We start from the raw sequence: 17,645 nt of genomic DNA on the forward strand, positions 1-17,645 counted from the left end.
ATATTGGTCAACCAGGCTTCCTGACCTGCTTCATCCAGTTCTCAGAGCATAGAATCACAGAGGCTGACATTTAACATCACAAAGAAAGCATGTGCTGTTATGAATATTTAAACTTTTAAAGTAAATTTCCTCCAGTCAAGGCTGACCTAGATAATCTATTGTAAAATGACACCTTTAAAAAACAGATTAGGTTTACAGTATTGACATAGGTATCAATTCCTAAGGTTTGTTTCACCAGGAACCACAGTTATCAAATTTTAACAATAGCAACAAAATCCTCTCAAACCATATAATAGCAAGGTCCTCCCAAATGAAGAAATTAGCACTTCGTACATTATGACTAACTGAAGACTCCTCACATAAACTTTTAATGGCAGCTTCTGTAAGTTAGTGCTAATGAACTCTGACTTACTGTAGACATCCATCATGCTAGCTATTGCTTTAGAATTAACACTGTTTGCTACTTGACAGTGTGGCTCTAACACTTACTGAAGATAATAAATCCCCAGGACCATAAATTTAATGTTTCATTTGATTTTATTCTTTCAAGTGAGTGAAATAAAGTGCTCTCCCCTTTTGGGAGTTTGAGGCATCTAACTCAGCTGAAGAGTTGCTTCTATGTCTGTATTCCATCTTTTTTCTCTATGCAGCCTGCCTGTGTCAATTCCAGGTCTACTTGGTCTTCTCTGCATCCCCTATCTTTGGCCCTGTTTGATACCAGTGTGGTGAGAAGTACTCTGCCCATCTAGACACTGAATCCTGACTAACGAAAAGAGCAGATACACAGTTCCTATTTAGTCCCATCTGTCTAAATATTCAGCTTCTATGGATGTCCTCTCTACCTACAAACTTGATGTGAACTCACTGTTAATAAGACCTATCATGTATTGTATGTTTAAGCATTGTAATGATGAATCAAATGCAGAGGGAACGGGGCTAAGAAACTTGAATAAGTACTGGTCAAAGCAAGTGGTACAGATAGCTAACCAGATAGCCTTTCCATAGTGGTAGAGCCAGCTTCCCAAACCATCATTAGCATGTGCCGGAGACTATTCCTGGAGTTTTGTCTCATTTAATCCTCAAAATTACCTCATTAAGTTCTCAGAATAAGCATGCAATGTGTATGTAATTATCTCCACTTTACTGAGGAAAGAAATGAAGATTCAGAGAGATTAAGCAACTTAATCTTTTTCTGCCTACAATTTTGAGATGTGATTAATTATCATTAGTTCTTCTACCTATGCATCTTTCCATGGAGAAAGATCCACAGGCTCAAATGTGGACTTGAAAGACATGTACAGTGGCACACTTTCCACTGCAGGGTCAGTTTGCATGCACTCTGCCTCCTCTCCCTTCCATTTTCTTATAATGGTAACAATAACAACACCAAAGGAAATGCTGATAGCACATTCTAGGAGAATCGTCATACTTTATTGCTATGCTATGGTAATGCTGTGGTAATAATGATAATTATTCTGCTCTGAGATAGGATCAAGGGTTTAGAGAGGTTAGACTTCACTCCGTATTCTGGTATCCTTCCAATAAGTCATATTGTTTCGCAAAGACTCATAAAAAACTTCATTATATGCGCGGCTTATAAATCTTCATTCATATCCTCTCTGTCTCCCACATCCAATGGTAACTCTGACGTCCATATGCTGGGTGTCTCCTTCTGAATGTCCTAATTAAAGGTAAAAGGTTTCCCTCCTTTCTTTTTCTCACACGCTCTAATATAGGTTCCTATAAAGCAAGCATTCAATTTTTGATATATAAATTAAATATTTCAATGTAGAAAGCCCAAGTGTTCTTTCAGCGACCCAAGAGACATTAAAAAAAAAAAAACAGAATGCCTGTGTTCCTTCTCTCTGCCTGCAAGGAGTGTCACTGATCAGTTGTACCCAACCTAATGGATCTGAGGAGAGAGGCAGCTGTTTCTCTCTGGTGTCCTAATTGACAAATAGCTACACAGACCCCACCATTGGAATTTAGACATCCTGATTGTCTCATGGCTATAACGAAAGACTCTGTGAGAGTGCCTCCAAACTACATAGCAGCCTGAAGATAAACATGATTGTGCTTGCAATGTACACAGTCCTTGTAGACCTGTCTCATGTTTATTATCAACATGAGCTTGCTGAAACCTTGAAGCCTATGCCTGTTTCCCAACTTCAGTTTCCCTATTTGTTCACTGGCAGAAATCACCTATTTCTCAGGGCTTGTGGGCAGGCTATTCGCTGACATACTACATGGTGGTAAATAAATGTTCATGAATAGCAATACAAGTGCTATTTGCCTTTAAATAATGATTTCAAAATCAAACCCTCTGATTTAATAGTGAAAACTCAATCTCCCAAAATTCTGTGCTTATTTGAAAAGTACAAGGATGACGAGCCTGCCTAAGCAGATACATGGAGTGGTCAGGATTCATGACAAATGCCTGCTGAATGGTGATTTTAAACTGGTCCTGTCAGAACAGGCTAAGAAAGACAACTACTTCAGCAGTAATTTGCTAAGGAATTTAGAAAAGCAAAACATGGTAACCTACCAGGACATTCATGAAAAGCCATCCCCCGACAGGAAGACATCCTGATTTCATAAGCTGTATATATGAGAATTAGTGAAAGCCTGCTCCCAGCCCCCTCCCATCCACAGCTTCTCACCATGCACAGAGCACTGATTCAATCAATTCTAGAGCAGGTTTGCAAAAATAGCTAAAAGGCCTGGTTTTCGTGAATAAAGGACGTCAAGAACCGCACTCTGAAGTGATACTTGACACTTGGCAGGTTTCTCTTTTGTAAAGATGCATTCATTTACACAATCTTAAAGGGGATTTCGAAAAGACTCTTAACATTTCCCCATGGGTAGGTTCAAAGCTTCATATATGGCATTAGTCAAAATGTTTTCACTGCTATGTACAGTGTGCAGAAAGAGAAAGCAAATAGGAAACAATGTTACACCAGAAGTGAGAGGCAGACTCAATTCTGAGAAATATAATCACGTGACAAGGAACACTCACCAAAGCTGGACATCATCTTAGTATGTGAGTTCTCTACAGGTGGTTAGGGTGACATGAGAGAGGCCAAAAAACAGCTTCAAGGCTAAACGGATCTCTAAGGCATTCTTATCAAGGCCGCCTGCATGGAACGTTAAACATGCCTTTTTCAAAAATAGACACCACACTCTGCACAAGTTCCAAATGTACTGTCCAACAAAACAAGGTTAGGCGGTCCTGTCAAACTTTTCTTAGATTCTGGGAAGCCTGCATTTTCATGATGAATGTGTTCACTGGAAACCATTCCAATGAGAGGAGCCATGGCTTTCCTCTTCTGGAACTAATTTTGAGGGAGAAATTAAATCTCCCCTAGCGGTCAGGAACTTTCTTTCCCATAGCTGTCATCTGATGGGATGTATTATTCTTGCAGAGGATTATTTTCTCTGAAAGGTCTGCCATGGCTCTACCAGAAAACACGCCAAGATCACCACTAGGTCTCCTGGTAGTTGAAGTGAGAACACTCTTTCATGGGGTCTCCATAATCCTTCCAGTAAGGAAGGAGGAACCTATAGGCTTTGTGGCTTCAGCAGTTGATTTTCAAGAATGTATATTCCCTCAACAATGTAATCATCTACCCCTAGGTTGGATTTCTAGGATGTGGAATTTTTGGTGTATTAACTGGGAATGTCTATTTTGTACTATCTTTCACTTAGGTTTAACCAATAAGCAAGTGTAGTTACCTCTATCTCCCAGGATACTTAAAACATGTAGCCTTGTCTCCAATTCCAGAGTACCTCGCTGGCCCAATCCAACTGGAATTTTCCCTCTCTACCACTCCCAAGTATGTTTCCCTGATTCAGTTCTGATTCAGTTCTTGTCCCCCTAAATCCCTCTCTGTATATACCAAAGAATAGTTGCTTAAACAAATAGACCAAGTCACATTAATTTCTCCTTGAAATCCTTCAATTATTTCTCTTAGCAAACAAAATACCAAGGTAAAAAAAAAAAATCAGACCTGGATACATATTATTTTTCACACAAGCACTGTTCTCATTGAAATTCAAGTTTGTTTTTTTTTTTTAAGTATTTGTATACCTTAGAGAAAAGAATGTAGTTGAGAGACTGGGTTTGCTGCTCTAAGCTGTTTTACTTGATCTAATATATGTCCAAAGACTTTATGGTTGTGGTTCCTCACTTGGGAAAGCTCTTTCAAAAGGAATGTTTGTAATTGGCCCAGACGCAGCATCCAACCCTAATATAAGTATAACATATAAAAAAAAACAGGTCCAACAAAATCAAGTGTCAAATGAAGCCTTTGGATTTGTTTGGTCCTATTTCCTAGACATGGTCCAGTTGCCATTTGAACAGTGACTCTCTAGGAGGCTACCATGAGTACACACAAGAAGGATTAGGTTTTTTGCTGGAAAACCTACTTGTAGCAGCCAACTCTAAAGCTTTGGGAGTAATTAAATATTTTGCCATTGGAGATTTTGCTTGTAAATTCCCGTACATTATTATCTCGGAGAGCACCACATCTAAAGGAAGCGAAGCACTTGAGTACAGCATTATCATTTAAAGTCATGCTGCTAGCTGTGACACGAGACAGAGTCAGGTACCCAGACTTTGAAGCACCTTCCTCCTCTTGGCTCCCCCCACAGTTAAGATAACAAGAAAGACTTTAAATTCTGGAAAGATGAGCTTTACACTTTCCAGAGCAGCAAAACACATAAAACTGACCTACTATGTGCTCACAAGGATGCTAAGCAACAAGAACATATATTTAATGCTATTGGGATACAAATGGTATTGCTAACTTTGACAATTAGTTTGGCAGTCTCTTAGACAATAAAAAATATTCTTATTATGAAATTCAGCATACATGCTCCTAGTTATTTATTCAACTAAGTTTGGCCCATAGGTCTACATAAAAATCTGTACATCTCTCAGACACTGTGCCACCAACCAGGCAGCATATTATGAGCTGGTCCAAGGCTTCTGACACATATACAGCAGACGACTGTCAGGTCTGGCCTTAGTGAGAGAAGATGTGCCTAACCCTAGAGAGATTTGAGGCCCCAGGGAGTGGGGAGTCCTGATGGGGCAGGATATGGAGCATCCTCTTGGGGAGGAGGCATGGGATGAGGAACTGTGGGAGAGGGAATCTAGAGGGGGACAATGGCTGGACTTCAAAAAATAAAAGTAATAATAATAATAATAATAAATCTGTACATCCATAGAATTTATAGTGGTTTTAGTTATAATGGCCAAAAACGAGTAGGAACAAGATGTCTTTTGATAGGGAAATGGATAAATAAAGCATGGTCTATCAATCTAAAAGACCCTTGTCTAGGAAAAATATTAAAAGATGTGGAAGAATCTTGAACACACACTGCTAAGAAAAATAATTCAGTATAAAAAGGCCAGTGGCTAGCTGATTCCAACTGTCTGACCTTTTGAAAAGGTCAAAAACAAAAGCAGTGGACACATCAGTGGTTTCAAGGGTTCTGGAGAAGGAGACAAAAGATAATACTTAGGCGAGTGTGATAAAAATATTGGATACATTGTAACGGCAGTTATGTGACATTATACATCTGTTAAAACATGCTGAACAGCACAAACAGCAAGCCTCAATGTATGCACAGTAGACAAATCCCTCATGCGGCCAAAGATCTCAGAAGAGAATGAAGACAATGACAGGAGAGTGCAGTTGTACTACAAGTGTATGAAAGGAGCCTCGGATGGAAGAAGAGAAAGATGCTTGTCTAAGTAATGTGGGCACCAAAGTCTGTGAGATCAAAGGCGCACAGAATTGCAGGAAGGCTCTACACTCTAGTTGATTAAATTGCTCCCCATAGGAGCATGAGTTAGCAACTCTGATACTGCTTTCTATGGACACTGGAATTAAACAATTAAGTAAATGGATAGTGGAGGGTGGGAAGTTTTCTCACTATGTGAGTGGAATTTGCAGATAAACAAGGAAAAGCTAGAATTATCTATGTAATAATGCATTTCAGTTGAAGATACAGAGAAGGACTTCTGCTTCACTGAATATGGATAAGGCTCACTACAGATATACATGCTTATAGATATATGTAGATATTATGGATAACACAGACCCATATCTTTCCTCTTTTTCAGTTTAGAAAGATCTAAAAGAACCAAAATGCCTATAACAACAATCACCTTATGTCTTAAGCTCGGTTTCTAACACCTTTCTCCAATAAAAAAAAATCTAGAAATACCTAGATAAATGGCTGTTTCTGAGGCTGTTGTAACAAATAGGTAGGTGGGAACCCAGGAACCAGGGGCTATGGATAGAACCAAACACAACTCCCTCCTCAAAAACAATCATTGAAATAATTCCTAATGCTATTCTGCTATACTCATAGATCAGTGCTTTGTCTGGGAGTCATCAGAGAGGCTCCCTCCAGCAGCAAGTGGGAGCAGGTGCAGAGACTCACAGCCAGATACTAAGCAGAGATAGAGTGTAAATTAGAGGTCTCCATGGGTTTGCTCCCCTCAGAGTTCAGGGAACCTTTCGGAAGCAGAGATGCAGATTGCAGGGTGTGTGTGAGGTGGGGAGGAGATTGTAGGAATCAGAGGGGATGGGGCCGACCAGAAGAACATGACCTACTGAATCAGCAAGCAGGCTAATGTGGGCTCCTAGAGACCAAAGAGGCAAGAGCAGTGGCGGAACCAGTCTGCATTAGGTTTTCTGTGTATATGCTGTGACTGTGAGCTTGGAATGCTTGGGGGATTCCTAACAGTGGGAGTGGGTGTTTCCCTGATTCTTTTGCCTGCTCTTGGGACTTTCTTTCTCCTATTGGGTTACTTTGCCCAGCCTGGATATGAGGGCTTTTGTCTTGTTTTAGTCTATCTTATTTTGTCGTTTGGTTATTGTCTCTTGTCCTTCCTTAAGGAAAATGGGTGTGGTGGTGGTGGTGGGGACTGGATCTGGAGAGGAGGGGAGTTGGGAGAACTATGAAGAGTGGAGGGAGGGGATACTGTAGTCAGGATGTATTATATGAAAGAAGTATCTATTTTCAATATAATTAACTACTTAATTAAACTGAGTATGATGTGATACCTTCGATACATCTTAGGTCAAAAAAATGGACTTTCATTTAAAATCTGAGCAAATCTGGATAAATTCTGACCAGTAGTTGATAACTGTGTTTGAATACTGATTATTGGAAAATTTCATCATACTAATATAAGATATTAATAACTGGGAACTGTGAGTGGGAGGGGAGTAACACAGGAACTCTATACTATCTGCCCATCCTCCTTTTGTAAATATTATTCTGTTCTACAGAGTAAAGCCTATGAACAGAAAAAAAATCAACATTAATTTGTGTTATCCTGTGTTTTTAGAAACATCACAAATCAAACAGAAGGATGCTAGCTGCCTCTTTTCTGGTGCTCTTACAAGAGAAGAATGGGGGTGGGTGGAGCAACCCTGCCTGCCATTTTTTTCTAATAACCAGCAAAATTTCTAATTACAATATGTGCCCCCAAATGGGAAATGGATGTGAAACATTAGTAAAAAGCATACTGCTCCCCTGCCCCTCCGCTCCAATGGTTCATCTCCCAGTATCATGGGTTACTGACATACCTGTAGTTCAGGATTCAACTGAGGAGTCAAGGAAATCATTGGATAACAAAGATTCCCCCATTAATTTCAGTGGTACTGCTTTAAAGCACTGAAGTCAGCATGTGGGAGCCAGCTGTCACGATGTACTCTGTGGAGAAATCACAGTCTCTTTTTGTGAGATAGTTTCTCATTACAAACTCCCTCTCAGCTAGGTCCTTCTCACCCCAATACACACTCACACACACACACAGAGCAAGAAAGAGAGGCACATAGACACAGAAATAGATACAGACACACACACACAGAGGCACAAGAGGCACACACAGAGAGAAAGAGAGAGAGACACACACACAGACATATACACACAGGCACACACAGAGACACACAGAGACACACATATAGACACACATGTCAAACATCTAGCTTTTCTTTGTGTGTCTCTCTTATCTAAATATCATGTCATCTCCAACTTATAAACACAAAAGCTAAAATCCTTTAAAAGTTGGTTTGGTGTTTTAAAAATAGGAAAATGTAAATGATTATTTAAAATTAAATATAAGCACTTAGTGAAATGTTATATAACATATTAAAATAACTAGTCAGCTCAGATGGGGTTGTAGCTCTGTCGTAGAGCTCCAGGCTAACATGTGCGAAGGCCTGGGGTCAATCCCTAGGAAGGAGAACCAGATGTATACAGTTGTGTGAAAATAAAGCTGGGTCTTAACACAAGGTTAGGCATGCTGGTGTCGTAGAATGAAAACTCTACAGATACCTTTTGGTTTCCACACCTAGTATAAGTACTCAGCAACTGCCGTTGGCCAGGGGCCTTATTAACAGTGCGAACACTTGATTAACATATATTCTGTGTTATATGTATTGCATATGGTGAGAACCGGAGGAAAAACATGACAGATCACCTCTTCCTGTCATTTGCACCTTTTTGCAGTGAGGAAATGCAGACATAATAATCGGCATCATAACATTTTAAATATGCTCACAGCCCCAGCAAGGGCCACAATGGTACCGGGAGGTGGCCAGGACAGGTCCCAGCAACACGGTGTCACTACACTGTCTCAGCTGTGAGTAGATGCCATATGCATATGTGTTAATACATCTTAACTTTTTATATTATCTTCAGTGTTTTTCTATTGGTAGGCAGTTCTCCTCCCCCCCAATATTTCTAGGCTATATGTTTCTTCTGCGTGTTTTTTCAAATTTTTGAAATTTCTAAAATAAAAATTCATAAATAGTTGGATCCACATATTTCAAACCTGTGTTATCTAAGAGTATATTTATGGTAATTATATTTTAAAACAAAAACAAAATTGCTATGTATAACCTAATTATACTTTTATTAAGAAATGCCATATGCTGATACAATCAGGGGGAAATGTCAATAGAATGCTCACCACACTGCTTCATAAGAAGGCTGAAAGATAATAGACTTTCATGTGTGAATGTCTATAATATTTGAACTTTTGTAAATGAAAATAAATGTTTGTACTTAAATTCAGATTCAAAATTAAAAACTGTGTCTTCTTACATTTTGATAGGCCTGGGATTATGAGGAACAAGTAGTAGGTAGCTAGGTCCCTTCCCTGAACAAGAACTTCAAAACCCAGCAGGTCTCATGCATGATGCACTACAATATCCCAGAACCTCTCTGAGGCCCTGTGGTTGATTCTGGCTACATACAACCTCCTGAAAATGTCATACAAATGTTCAAAAGGGCTTTCCCAGGAGATGAAAGTGACCAACTCCCACAATCTTCCATCCATTGCAGCAATGTTTGGCTCTGTGTTGAAGTTAATTAAGATCATTGCAAAGCAGCTGCCAAGACTTAGGAACTAACTACAGCACCTCAGAAGACAGGCCTCATATTCTCAGGAAAGTTCATTTATATTAAAAGGAAAAAAAACTTAGTTGTGATGGCCTACACCTGTAATTCCAGAACTTGGATGGCTGAGGTAGTAGGCTTATCAGTTTGAAGCTAGCCTGGGCTATACAGAAAGATACCTTCTTGCTGGGCAGTGTTGGAGCACACCTTTAATCCCAGCACTTGGGAGGCAGAGACAGGTGGATTTCTGAGTTTGAGGCCAGCCTGGTCTACAGAGTGAGTTCCAGGACAAAAAACCCTGTCTCAAAAACAAACAAACAAAAAAGATACCTTCTCAAACAACTTCCCCCTCAAACTCAGTGGCTGCTTAAAATTATAAAATAATAGTCTAATAGCATCCCATAGAGACATTTTAAAGATGTGTCATTTGCTGAGCTTGGTACATACTGGCCAGTCTATATTTATTGAGTGCATAAGTTGATTGCTTACATTTGGCTCTGTTTTTCTTTTACCTTAGTTTGCAAAATATAAATTTTGGCAACTATCTCACCAGCTATTTCATATTAAACTCATGAGGAAAAGAAAAGAGCAGACTAGATGTCAAGTAACCCTACTTCTTGTTCTAAATTTGCTACTGAGCAGTTGTGTGAACTTGCCAATTCTCTTTCACATCTTCTTTTCCACCTTTACAACGTAGCAGTGCTAAGAACGCAGGTTTTAATAATGGACATCTAAACCTAAGCTGTAGTATCAGACTCTGCCACCCTACATGAGCAATGATGCTTATGCCCAGGCCTTTTCAGTTTTACATATGAGACATGAGTTTACTAGTCTTTGCTCTCCCACTTATTTATGCTAAATCACCTCCCTGGTTCCAGTTTGAGTGAAATGGTTAGAAAAACAATAACCCAAGCTTTTATAAATAGAAAGTAGATCTTACTTAACTAGATAAATCGCCTTCAAATCTCAAGCACAAATAAGTCTTCAACAGTAGAGTCAAGAGGAAACATTTGGGAAAACTTGTGAGCCCAGTAGTCAGAAATCAAATGTTCCTCTCAGAAAAGTAAACACATTTTTTTCTATAAGGACTAAGATTGCTTCATACCTTCTTCTGGAAAAATATCTTTTTTTTGTTAAGAATTAATATATCAAATAAGTAAAGAGAACACTGAAAGCTATTAGGAAATACTCACTCATGTGCACACACTCAAGTTGGACTCAATTTTCCTAATTTTAGTTTTGAATTGGAAAGTGATCCAAATTGGGAAATTTTTAAGAAGAAATTATATTTCACTACTTCAGTCCATATTACCAAAATACTACTGTGCAATCTTTCAGCAGGATTTCGGCGTGGGTGTGAACTTCTTAATGACCTTAGCAGACTGGTGTCCATTTTCAGTGTAGCCTCACACTGATGAGCTGAATCCTCACCTCCACTAAGGGCAGTGAGCTTTCATGCCTTTTGTGTGTGCAGACAGGATATCACTTATCACTCTGCCATTCGGTCTGCTTTGTAAAATACAACAGTAAAACCTCCAGCAAGGGTATGTATGTTTCTTAATTCAAGCCTGTGATACATTTCCAGACTTCTCTGGCAGAGAATTATCCCAACTTAAAAGAAGATTGCTTGAAGCTGCCATCTTTCGAAATCTTCCTAACCTCTCTCCATTCCACTAATCGCTTCCCCAAAGCCAGAAGACATCAAGAATTATCACTGGATAGGGAAAATGCAAATGCTCGAGGTCTTTCTGAATCGCTAAAGCAGCAGAGTTGTTTGTAATGGGCCAAGTGATCAGACAAAGTAGTCAATCTGCTTCTGTTCTAGCAATGGGACATCTCCCACTCTGTTTCATGCTGTTTTTTAAAATTATTATTCTTTGCCAATTTCATTTATGTATATAATATATGTTCCTCATTTCATCCTCCCCCCAATACCCTTATGCCCTCACTCTCTCTGAACCTCTCTAACCTATAGTCTCCCCTACTCTCCTGCACATTTTTAGAGTTTGGTTCTTCTTTCTGTGACCCACTGAGTCTAATTAGGGCTTCTATATGAGTACAGGTATGGGTTGTTTACTAGACCTTAGTACAGTTCTCAGTAGCCACACCAGAGAAGAACATCACCCTCACTCACCTCTTAATACATCTGAAAAACCGAATCAAAACAATGGGAGCTAAGTAAAATGATAAATAGCAAACAATTTTGAAAATACCAAGACAGGAGGCAAGAAATAACTCTGAAAAAGAAGACATGCTTTTTCCCCCACACTGATAACGAAAATCTGCTGTTCTGTGACAGTGGAAAATCAGGGAGGAGCGTCACAAGTCACACCAAAGATGGAAAGGCTAGGGAGATTTAAAAGGTAGGGAGGTGAGAGAATCAAAGCATTCAAACTGAGGATGGAGGAGGCATAAAATAGTGACAAAATGGCCCAAAATAAAGCCTCCTGTGTGATTCAGCAGGAGGTGTGGCAAGGAGATGGTCCAGATAGAAACACAAAGGGAGGTGCTCCTTAGACTGGGGAGGGAATAGAAGATGAAGTGGGTTTATTTTTTTTTAACTTTACATCCAATAATGAAGGGCAAGTTGAGGGAGTGAGGAGCTTGTGGAGGAAGCTACTTGTGCTTAACAGCGACTCAGAGCTTTGAGAGAACTGCTCTTCAGAGAAGACAGACTGTCTGTATGCATGCATAACCATACAGTAAGATACGGTAATCAGAGCTCTGTGTATCTGCCTAATGGTGAGCTATTTTTAATGATGGGGAGATACAAAAATAGAGATCCTGGATTCAAATTCTCATTTTCATGATCAAAAAATAGCATGGGTGTGGATGTTTGTGTCTGAACTGGAATAAAACAGACCATTATAAGCAATCAACTCTGTAATTTTGTTTCAAATTCTAATATTTCTACCCAGAGAAAATTCATTGGTGCCTCAGTACATGGTGTAGTTTTTCCTTCAACACCAAGACAGATCAAGGAGATCAAGTGTAGGCAAAGCTGAGAGGTGGATTTATACAATAAGGAATGGTATTGACCTTTGGGGGTGCTTCTGAGGCTGCCTCTTACCGATCAGAGCTAGAAATCTGAAGCACCCATTCACGTAGCTGGAGCACATTTTTTAAAAATTAAAATCGTGACATTTCACACAGAAGCATCTTTCTTCTGTGTTTGAATTTGAAGAAGAGATTCCAAAAGAAGAAACTGACAGGAACAAACAACACTTTATAATCACTCCATAATACTAAGTAAGATCCCCTGGTAGCACCATGCACAAGAAACTAGAAGCCTACTTTCTCTAAGAATGGCTTTTAAAGTACGGTAAGTTATAGAAATTACTTATTAATGTAATCCTGATACTCAGTAAATGGGTACTCACTTATCAAGCAGTATGTAAAGGGAAATGACATCAAGCAATATCACACTGGTACAAGACACTAACAAAATCTCTATTCATCTGGGAGCGAGCACATCTCACCTTCCACAGGTTTATGGGTTTTTTTTTTACAAGTACATATTATATAATCTGATATTTTATTCTTAATTTATAAAGACTGAGTTTTAAAGCAATTCGACAAATTGTGATTTCTCTCTAAACACTCTATGGCAACTTGCAGATGGCGGGAGACAGAAGTCAGTGCAGACTCCCAGCAGGCACACTTAACGTGGCATATGCTGCCATCCTAAATGCTGAAGTATGCACCCCACCACAGCTGCTGGCCATAGCCCGCTGCTTCTGCCTGAATGCGGGGCTCCTGACCATTCCCTCACACACGATTCTCTTACTCCCCTGCTGAACTGTTCATTTATCACACTAAGGAGGCATGGAGTACCTGCACTGGGCCGGTGAACACTGAGCTTAAATCAGCTTGCCATTAACTTGCTGTGTGGCTTCTGAGTAGGTCATACTTGAAGCTCAGTTGCCCTTGCTGAAAAGTAACAACTGGTTTAGAAATGACTTACAGCTGCTTTGTAGTCTAACCTTTTCTACTGTCTTAGATAGAAAGCAATGAACTAGGATAGGATTTCTGCTCTGCTCCAGACTTTGGAAACTGAAGGGCCATAAACGTCATTGCCAGAGCCCAGTCAGCACACGTGGGATGTTGACATCAACCCTTTGCAAGAGTGGCCCCACAAGAGCTATAGGGCTTCGGTGTCTATTGTGTCCTTGATGGTAAGTGGCACACACACACACACCTAAGCATCCAGATAGTATTCTTGGGAGAACTGAGAAGACAGATTCTCAGGACATCTTCAAATTTATGGTTGAGATAAGGAACTGTAGATGAGAAAATGTATGTTCCCTCCAACAGAATTATCATAGAATAATCATAGAATAATATGCAGAAGAACCTCCACAGATCATTTTATCCCAAAGGTTCTTAAAAGTGTGATTCTCAGAGCAGCAGTACCACCGCCACCTAGAACAGTTGTTCGCCACCTGTGTGGTGTGGCCCCTTTGGGGTTGGAGTGACTCTTTCATAAGGTGGCTTAGGACCATCTTAAGACCTAGTAATTTCTCAAGGGCAGTCCCACCGAGCCCAGTCCACTGGAGCAGACCCTCCAGAAAGAATCTCAGAAATGTATAGGGTCAATAAACATAGTGGGTGGTCCTGAGAAACACTGAGGTTAGATGGCCATCCTTCTAATTCGCATTCAGATAAAAGAATACAGAAGAACAGGATGAGTCAGTTGCCTGGGATCATTCTCCTGGTGTGTAGTGGAGTCACGTTTAGTATTTCTATGTTACAGACTGAATTCTCTAACTCCCCATCACCACTAAAATTGATAAAATGTTAAATGACAACATAATTAATTTGGAGACAGGGCCTTTAAAAATATAATAAGGTTAAACGTAGTCCTAGGGTATAGTTCTAATCAAGAAAAAGAGAGAGAGAGACACCAAGAGGTAGGGTGCATAGGAGAAAGGCTGCATGAAGTCACACAAATGCAGGGAGACATTCTGTTTCAAAATGTGCTACAAATTCTCTCCTCAGATCCTGGCTGCCACTGTCTCTGAAGACACTGTGATCTGGAACCTGGACTTCACTTGAGGTCTTTCTTATACTTGGTCCCCTGTCACTGCCTCTGCTCTTTCAATGTCCCTCTGAAATAGAGGCAGAAAGTTTCCCTCTAAAATATAAATGAGACAAACTAATTAATTTCATTGCTCTCTGTTGCCGGAAATATTAAACAAGCTATGTCCCACACTATGTCCAGCTACTCTCTGCCTGGACAATCTTGACACAGCCTCTAGGCCAGCCACAAGTAGGTATTCCCAGTTCCAATTAGCCTGACTCAGAGCCACCTTATCTTCTCAGCCATCTCCTCCCTGTAGCTAGTTGTCACAAATCCCTTTAACCCACTACATCAAAATTCTTGAAGCTCATAATTAAACAGTCAAATTTATATATCAATAAATTCTCAATTCACAAGATGCCCACACAATAACTTCCAAGCCAATTGATAATGATATATACTGCCCAACTAGATAAGATAGAGTTGCCTGTGGCTATTTAAAACCACTTCGAATCTGGATCTTCCTGTTCTTCCTCCATCTTCCTCCCTTCCTCCCTCCTCTCTCTGTCTCTGTCTCTCAAACTCCTAGCTCTGCCTCCCTGTCCAATCACAGGCTTCCTGTTGCACTAACATTTAAATTAATTGGAGGAAACAACTCTGCATTTAGAACATGCCTGAATGTATGTACTTAATGCTCTGCCTAGACTGAGGAACAAGGGGCCAGAGAATATGAATATATCCAGTTTTATCATCTTCCTAAATACTGTGATTTTTATCCACATTGTCCATCATAATTAAGATTCATGATGTATTCACTTCTCAGCTAAAATTTATGATTTTTGCTTAAATGTTTAGAAGTGAACCTGAGCTCTAACTTTCCTTTCTTAAATAAATTTTGATTAGTTTTCATTTTGATGCCCTATTGGCTTGGGAATGTTTCTTATTTTTATGTTCCATTAAAAAGCTGTGTGTGGAGCTTTGTTTTGTTTTATTTTGTTTCAAGACTGAAATTATCAATCACTTGATTTGTTGTTGGTGGTGAAGAATTTGTTCATAAGGTCACCTAATTTTTCTGGGTATTTTTGCTGTTGCTATTGTTTTGAGGGAAACTTTTTCCTCAAGAAAATTACAATATACTTTTAAATTTTATTTAATAATTTTATTTAATAATTTACATAAGCCTTCTAATTTTGTTTTTAAGAGTGATAATTTATATTTTTATAGAAATTTGACCTAACAGCTTAGTTCTCAAAATTATTGGCATAATATATTCATATTTGTTTGCCTTTTAAATTTCTGCTATATCAAGTGTCCATGTTTAATTCCCCATATCATTTACTCATACCTCTTGCTCTTTTTGAATCCATTTTTAGAGTTCTAGAGGCTTTCTTCTTTTGGATTGCAACACAGGCCCTATGGGTATTCTTATGTTTCATTGAACTCTACTGCAAGTGCTTACTCTGATTCTCTTCCTCCTTCCCCACTCTCTCCCAAATGTGTGTGTGTGTATGTGTGTATGTGTGTGTGTGTGGTGTGTGTGTATATGTAGTGTGTGTGTGTGTGGTGTGTGTGTGTATGTGTGTATGTAGTGTGTGTGTATGTGGTGTGTGTGTGTATGTGGTATGTGTGTGTGCGTGTGGTGTGTGTGTGTATGTGTGGTGTGTGTGTATGTATGTGGTGTGTGTGTGTATGTGTGTGTGTATGTACATGTGTGTGTATATAGTATGTGTGTGTATGTGTGTATGTGGTGTGTGTGTATATATGTGTGTGTGTATGTGGTGTGTGTGTGTATGTGGTGTGTGTGTGTATGTATGTGTATGTGATGTGTATGTGGTGTGTATGTGGTATGTGTGTGTGTGTGGTGTGTGTATGTGGTGTGTGTATGTATGTGTATGTGGTGTGTATATTGTGTGTATGTGGTATGTGTGTGTATGTGGTGTGTATTGTGTATGTGGTATGTGTGTGTGTATGTATGTGTATGTGGTGTGTATATGATGTGTATGTGGTGTGTGTGTGTGTGTGTGTGTATGTGGTGTGTGTGTGTATGTGTCTACAACAAACCCTCAGATACACATCTGAAATGAATCACCTTTTGCTTTCAGATGTGAACAAAAGCTCACAATGCTCACTGAGCCTGCCTGTTAGAACATTCTCTCTGCCCTTGGCAGTTCAAAGTACAGTAATGGACTTAGTATTTGGAAATTCTCAAAGAAAGGTATCTGACACTTCATCTTCACCTAAACTTATGGATTTAGAGGCTCAGGCAAAACTATCTTTAAATTAAACAATTTTAGCTTTGTTTATAGAAATTTTTTATGTATTGATGTTCTTATCTGTTTCCTTTGTGTTCTTTTATTTATATAGATTCTAGATTCCTTTTGTTACTGTTTTTGGACTTGGAGTTTTGTGATGGTTTGTATATGCTCAGCCCAGGGAGTGGCACTATATTAGAAGGTGTAGCCCTATTGGAGTAGGTGTGGCCTTGTTGGAGTAAGTGTGTCACTGTGGGTGTGGGCTTTAAGACCCTCATCCTAGCTGCCTGGAAGCCAGTATTCTGCTAGCAGCCTTCAGATGAAGATGTACATCTCTCAGCTCCTCTTGAACCATGCCTGCCTGGATGCTGCCATGTTCCCACCATGATGACAATGGACTGAACCTCTGAACCTGCAAGCCAACCCCAATTAAATGTTGTCCTTATAAGAGTTGCCTTGGTCATGGTGTTTATTCACAGCAGTAAAACCCTTACTAAGACAGGTTGAATTTTGTCTTTTTGTTTGGTTGGTTTTGTTGGGGGCAAGTACTCACATTTCATGAGTGTAAATGTTCTTTTATTCACCTGATGTAACTGTCATCTCCAAAGCTTACTGCTTCAGTCTGCTAACCTGAGCTTAGTCCTAGAAGCTTCTAGTCTCTATACAATCTAATCTAGGCCTAGAATGTTTTCAGCCTCGAAGACTCACTGCTGAATAAGTTCACCCTTTTTAGCTCTTCCTGAACTCTGGATGGCTGGTCTACTCAGCTGTGCTGGCTCAGAACTCCTCTCTACACTAACTGATTCAATCTGGCTTCTCTTCACCTCTCCTGAATTGTTCTGCTTGGCCTCATACTAACTTTGGCAATATGTTCTAATCTTCTGGCTCCTTCTATCTTCATCTGTATCTAGTCTCTCTCTCTCTCTCTCTCTCTCTCTCTCTCTCTCTCT

At 39.6% G+C, this 17,645-nt stretch overlaps 1 protein-coding gene across 8 annotated transcripts in view; it reads right to left on the minus strand.

The window, feature by feature from the left end:
• Ryr3 (ryanodine receptor 3) overlaps positions 1 to 17,645 on the minus strand; it is a 538,051-nt gene that overhangs the window by 501,036 nt on the left and 19,370 nt on the right. The window contains exon 1 of one of the 8 annotated variants that reach the window (XM_031371352.1): positions 7,608 to 7,812. The exons of the other annotated variants lie outside the window; for them this stretch is intronic. Coding sequence (XP_031227212.1) covers positions 7,608 to 7,646 — 39 coding nt within the window. The 5' untranslated portion in view covers positions 7,647 to 7,812. Of the gene's footprint in view, positions 1 to 7,607; positions 7,813 to 17,645 lie in introns of those variants that run through there. 8 annotated transcript variants of the gene reach the window in all.

The sequence above is a fragment of the Mastomys coucha genome, unplaced genomic scaffold (genome assembly GCF_008632895.1).
Source record: "Mastomys coucha isolate ucsf_1 unplaced genomic scaffold, UCSF_Mcou_1 pScaffold15, whole genome shotgun sequence".
NCBI classification, from domain to species: domain Eukaryota; kingdom Metazoa; phylum Chordata; class Mammalia; order Rodentia; family Muridae; genus Mastomys; species Mastomys coucha.